The sequence below is a fragment of the Cupressus sempervirens genome, chromosome 9 (genome assembly GCF_028749045.1).
Source record: "Cupressus sempervirens isolate cs-2001-9-10 chromosome 9, ASM2874904v1, whole genome shotgun sequence".
NCBI lineage: Eukaryota > Viridiplantae > Streptophyta > Pinopsida > Cupressales > Cupressaceae > Cupressus > Cupressus sempervirens.
Window position 1 is genome coordinate 227,461,351 of NC_143126.1, and position 6,215 is coordinate 227,467,565.

The following is a 6,215-nucleotide window of genomic DNA, read 5'->3' on the forward strand; positions in this document are numbered from 1 at the left end:
AAGATATCTGCATTTTGGAACATTTTGTGCATACCTATCAAGGGATTCAAGCCCCCTTATGTTCCATGAGATTAAATTCATGAGGAAACATTGGGGGGGGGGGGGGGGGAACAATGGTCAGCTGACCCCACAGTTGGGGTAATAGAAACAGAGAGGATGTCCTTGTGCTTTTTACTAGAAGAGTTCTTATTCTTGGAACACAAAGGCATCCCTTGTCATTTCGATGTGGGAAAATTTCCCTTGAATTCATCATCATTATCTGAGATAGTAGGGGACAAGATATCCACATCCATGAACTGCATAGAGTGGAGATGCAACATTTAGGTATTGCTTACAAGAAAGGATGACCTCAATCATACAGTCATCGCCAAGCTCTCTAAAAGTCTTATGAGGGAGGATTTGGGGAGGGGCAGAAACTGTGCAAATGACAATGGGTTCCTTGTTGATCATATTGGTTGGGGGGGGGGGGGGGTAGGAACCAGTTTAGGTCTCTTGAGAGATAGCAAGGATGCAGTTGTCTGTATTAGAGGCTAGCAGAGGACTTAAATATTGAGAGTGCATAATGGAGACCTATTAGTCTACTTATTGGTTCTTCATCTACATTTTTTAGTCATAGTTTGAAAACCAACATTTTGATTCTCATCTTCACCAAACAAGGAATTAGCCGAGATTAAAGTAGGGGAAGAAGCAGAAGGAATGGACAGGGAGATGGAAACCAAAGTCGGGAAGGGAATGAGATGTTCATCTGCAAGAGGGGTTTTTATCACAGATGAATCCACATGAGGGTTAGGAAAATCGGTGGGTTTTTTTTTTTTCTTTTTTTTTTGCCCGGGGTTGTAGGGGGGGGCGAGGGCTTAGCCAACAAGGTTTTTTTAATGATGGGGCAGTCCTTCCTCAACTGCCCTTCCCTTGTACATAGGAAACAAGTGTATAGACCCCCCAAGAACTTTAATAGGGTAGGAGTAATTATCCTCAGTGATGTTAATGTTGATATCATCTGAAATTTCTTTACCAAGATTCAACGATATAAGTATCCTGGCATCCATATGAGGAACCAATCTCATAGTATCATCTATTCAGATGACTTTACCAAGTGGTTCAAACAATTGTGGAAGGAAACACAATAGAAATGGTAGGATTTGTTTGACCAAGATTCACCAAGGGGCTAAGAGGACAAGAACTTCCTCATTAATGGCCTCGAGGGACCAAGCTAGGGCTCAAAAGGAGGTAGAACCCACTATCCAATATTATTTTTAAAGCACTTTGGCTTGGGATTCAGGATTGGCAAAGAAACTTACATATAAACCTTTTTGAATTTGTTTGCAAAATGAAATATGAAATCCAAGTTTCAAGTTCTAGTAGTCATGGAGCCAATCATCAAAAAAATTCTTGGGAGGGCATTTATCCACTTCAACAATAGAGAAAGAAATAACCAAACTACTTAATCTTTTTTTTTCTTTCACAATTTCAACAAGCATTTTTGGATTTGGAGAAACAAAGAAAGGTAAAGCAACAACCCCATTGTTCTTACTAGATTCACAAACTCCATGAATACTTGATAAATCAAACCTTGTGCTTGTGTGAATGGCAATGCCAAAGTTAGCAACCACCTTAGAGAACGATTTGGGTCTTGCAAGCAAAGAGTTGATGGTTTTGGGGGGATCAATCAATTTTGGATTGTCAAAAGCCATTGATGCCCTAGACGAAGCCATAAGAGAGATAGGGGGAACGGAATATGCCAAATGACAGAGGGAAGAGGAAGAGTTTTCAATCATATTAAATGTATTAAAAACATGGAGTGAACAAACCTATCACTGTCGTCAGAGAAAGGAAGTTGTTTTATCACCGTTTTCACCACTTTCGCAGAAAAAGTCATGAATTCTTTTCATTTAATAATATTTTCAATTACTTTATGTTTTGTTATATAATATAATTAGTTTCTTGAAAAATTAGAATAAATTCAATTATTTATGATGTCTTATATAACATAATTACATTGTGAGAAAATTAAAGTTTTTATAATTAGATTAAAAATATAATTGAAAAATAAAATAATTATATTTTTATCAATAATTAACAAATTCAATTAATATTTCACAAGACATATTAGAAAACACATCGTAAATATTATAATATTTACGAGGAAATGTTACGAAAATCACATGGTCACGGGTTCTTATTTCGACGGAAGCGCAAAAGCTGCTAACATTTAATTTTAAATGCATGCCTATGAAACAATCAGCTTCTACTTTTCCCTCATAAAGTTAAAACAAGCCGACGTCTGTCTTGAGGTAGCAATCGTACAAAGACTGTATAACCTATGGAGTAATGTACGTGTTACAATTAGTCCTCTTCTGGAATGCAAACGGCTTCATCCTCGCTATCGGATTCGCTAATTAAAATACTTTCGTGATGCTGATCAAATATCTCTTTGCACTGATCTCCACCGCACGTTACTAATCTCTGCACGACTTTTCTCATAGAAGGCCGCTGGTTAGGCATTCTATTTGTGCAAACCAAACCCAAATGCAAGACACGCATCATTTGTTCTATGCAATTATTTCCCACCATGCGATCGTCAAACACTGCCTCTTGTCCGCCCATCAGAATTCTGTTGCGTATCCATTCCACGATGTCCCCGTCCTCTCCATACTCCGCCTCACCCGTAGCTTTCTTTCCGCTAACAAGCTCTAACATCACCACTCCGAAACTGTACACATCACTCTTCTCGTTCACCTTTAGCCTCTCTGCATATTCTGCATCACAATTCCCAACTCTAATAAAAATTAGAAGATAATTTGCTCAAGAAAAAGCTAATCTAATTTGCGGAAGAAAACTAAGATAACTGGATGTGAAAGAGTGAGTTTTGATACCTGGGGCGATGTATCCGTGGGACCCTACGTAACCAGAAACCGTGAACTGAAACCCCAGCTTGGTTAGCTCTTTGGATACCCCAAAATCTGAAATTTTAGCCCCAAATTGCTCATCAAGCAAAATATTGCTGGGTTTCACATCTCTGTGCAATATTGGAGGGCAGCAATCATGATGCATGTAACTCAGACCACGAGCCAGACCAAGAGCAATCTGATAACGGATCGGCCATTGGAGATTTACCTGCGGTCCAGATAGATTTCCGTGCAGATAGTCGAACAGGCTGCCGTTGGGCATGAACTCGTACACTAATAGCTTGAAATCGGAGTCTTCACTTGAAATGCAACAGAGAAGCTTCAAGATGTTAGCATGCCTGATGAGACCCAATTTGTCCACCTCCACTTCCCCCATTTTACTCTCTCTTCCCGTTCTGATCGTGTTCCGGATCTTCTTAACAGCTACGGCTTCCCCGTTTTGTAGAATGACCTTGTAAACTTTTCCAGCGCCTCCAGAGCCAATCACGTTACTCTCTCTCAAGTTGCGAAGGATGAATGCCTCGTCCACTTCTGTTGAATGTAACGGCGTCATCTTCCACGACTGCGTGTCTGCGTAACGCCGCTTCGAGGAGCGAGACAGATAAATGCAGCCCAAGGTAATGACGGCAACTATAAATAAAGATGGTACCAGAATGGTCACTAACCTCTGAGGTGACATTTTACTTGAAGATGAACACGAAGGTAGCATTAGATTCCGCCCTCCGCATAGCTTCGGGTTGCCCACAAAGCTGTCCTTGTAAGCCGGATTGTCTAAGCCATCAGGAATGCTTCCAGACAAGCGATTGTTGGATACACTGAAAAAGTTCAGATTCGGTCCTCCCAACTCGAGAGGAACCCTTCCAGAAAGCATATTGTTTGACAAATCAAGAGTATTTATTTTGCTAAACGATCCCGGGATTTTGCCCGTAAGCCTATTGTAACCCAAGTTGAGCTGAGTGAGATTCTTCAGAGACATTATTTCCTCAGGAATCTCTTCTGAGAGAAAATTGTGATCCAGCAGGAGAATGTTGACCAAACTCAAACTCCCGAACTCAGGTGGAATGGGGCCTGAGAGCTGGTTGTTGCTAGCTTCAAACACTTGAAGTTTTTTAAGCCGCCCAACTTCCGGAGGAATTACTCCGTCGAAGCGGTTGTTGCTTATCATCAATCGAATCAGACTCGTTGCTTGGCCGATTGCGGGTGAAATCTTGCCTCGGAACTTATTTTTCTCTAGAAACAATCCCTGGAGCTTGTCAGCACCCCATAGTCCCGGAGGAATCTCGCCGCTCAGCTGGTTGTCGTCGATGTACAGATACTCTAGAGATTTGCAGTCTGCAAAGAACGAAGGCAAAGAACCGTTGAATTTGTTTGATGTGCCAACGAAGCCATACAACACTCCTCCCCTGCACAGATTCTTCGGCAGAGGGCCTTCCAACCCACTATTCGACACATCAGAGACCACGAAACTGGAATATGAGCCTAAACTCTGGGGCAACAAGCCACTGAAACTGTTGTTGTACAGCATCAAGTTACTCAAGTGCCGGAGCTCGCCGATCTGAGAGGGGATGTTTCCGGTAAGCGAATTGTTTTGCAATTGAAGAAGACTCAGATATGTGAGATTACCAACTGCGTCGGGAACTGTGCCTTGGAGCTGATTGTGCCCCAAATCCAAAATGGATAACCTTGTGAGCTGGTCAATGTTCTCCGGAATTCGTCCAGACAAGTTGTTTCTAAAAAGAGAGAGTTCCATCAAATTTGACAGAGACATCAAACTGGCCGGAATATCGCCAGAAAGATCATTCTGCGACAGATCCAATAACTCTAGTCGAGTTAAATTGCCCAAGGAAGAAGGGATTTCTCCAACAAGGCTGCAGTTATCTAGCCTTAACTCTTGCAGCTGCTTTAAATTGCCAAGCTCTCTCGGTATAACACCGGGATGCAGAGGATTACCCCCAATCGTGAAGTTTCTCAGAGACACCAAACTGCCTACAAAATTAGGGAATGCCCCAGTCAGACTATTTCCGTGCAACAGGAGAGCTTCTATCTTTGGCAGGAGACCGAAGGCTGGTGGAATGGACCCGCTAAAAGCATTGTACGACAAATTCAGAACTCTCAACTCACTCAATCCGTAGATATGAGTCGGCAGGTTTCCAGTGAAGCCGTTGCTTGACAAATCGAGCTTTTGCAAACGGTTGCAATTGAAGAGGGCGTCTGGGGAAAGAATAGTGAAAGCATTGCCCTGAAGAGTCAAACCTGTGAGATTGGGAAGGCTGCAAATGGCAGAAGTGAAGTTACCAGAAATGGAGTGAGCAGTGAGATCAACAGTGGTAACTCTGTCGAACTCATCACAGGTAATTCCTTTCCAAGCGCACGGAGTTTGCTGAGACCCGTTCCAGTTGCTCAAAGCATTACTGCTGTCCCTCCAGTCCCCGTTTCTGAGATTAAGCAAAAGTACTCCGTCATGTGACAGAGAAGCACAGTGGGTAAGCAAAAGGAAATAGCTGAGAATGAATGAAAACAAAGCAAGCGTTGTGTGGAACATGATTGGGTGCAGAGTGTTTCAGCATTCAAATAACGATAAGAAAATCGCTCGGTTTGCAGTTACAATGGCAAAGCGCTTCTAGATTTTCATTAATATATTTTTCCTACAATCAACTTGTAGTTATGTAACCTTTTTGAGTGGTGTGAACTGGGCAAGGTTTTGTCTAAGAAAATAATTGAAGGAAACTTCGTAGAGCAAGGTTTTGTGGTGACGAAAGACGGGGAGGCGTGATTGACCCGCAATGCGTTCGATCACTTTTACTTTCAAAGAAAAGTCCTGAATCGGTTTCACTTGTGAGATTACACAAAAAAGTCTTTTCTTTTAAATTCTTGCGTTTTGTTGGTATGATGCGTCAATTATTGAAGGACAAGGAGGTCAGTTGGAAACCATTTAGGCGAGAAAACTCTAGAGTTAACTTATATATAATAAGTATCTTGGTTTTTAATTTATTTTAAAATGTTATATTAACCAATTGGTTATTGTTCTATTGATGAAATTGAATGGTTCTACATGAGCCCACCAAAGATTTAAGTATTGTTGAGTGCAAAGACTCCTACATAATAAGAGATGAAGTCAAGATTGCATCTTAAAAGAATTTAGGTAGAATGAATACCCTCAAAGCTTGACTCAAAATTCTGAATCTCCATAAAAAGTTAATGTTACATTATTATATAATTATTTCTATTTATTATTAAGATACAATTTTATTATTAAGTATATTTTTATATTTTAATTAAATAGTTTCCAAATACAAACAATAATAGATT

At 40.8% G+C, this 6,215-nt stretch overlaps 1 protein-coding gene across 2 annotated transcripts; it reads right to left on the minus strand.

The window, feature by feature from the left end:
• Nucleotides 1-2,149: 2,149 nt before the first annotated feature.
• LOC149538329 (uncharacterized) lies at nt 2,150-5,667 on the minus strand. Of its 2 annotated transcripts, none has more exons than XM_089799693.1 (2): nt 2,874-5,667; nt 2,150-2,756 (listed from the first exon to the last, which is right to left on the minus strand). In XM_089799693.1, exons 1-2 carry the CDS (start codon nt 5,446-5,448, stop codon nt 2,344-2,346), a joined length of 2,988 nt encoding a protein of 995 aa, XP_089655819.1. In that variant the 5' UTR covers nt 5,449-5,667; the 3' UTR covers nt 2,150-2,343. The 2 variants fall into 2 exon arrangements, with proteins under 2 accessions (XP_089655819.1, XP_089655820.1); XM_089799694.1 differs by having other exon boundaries at nt 2,150-2,776.
• Nucleotides 5,668-6,215: the final 548 nt, after the last annotated feature.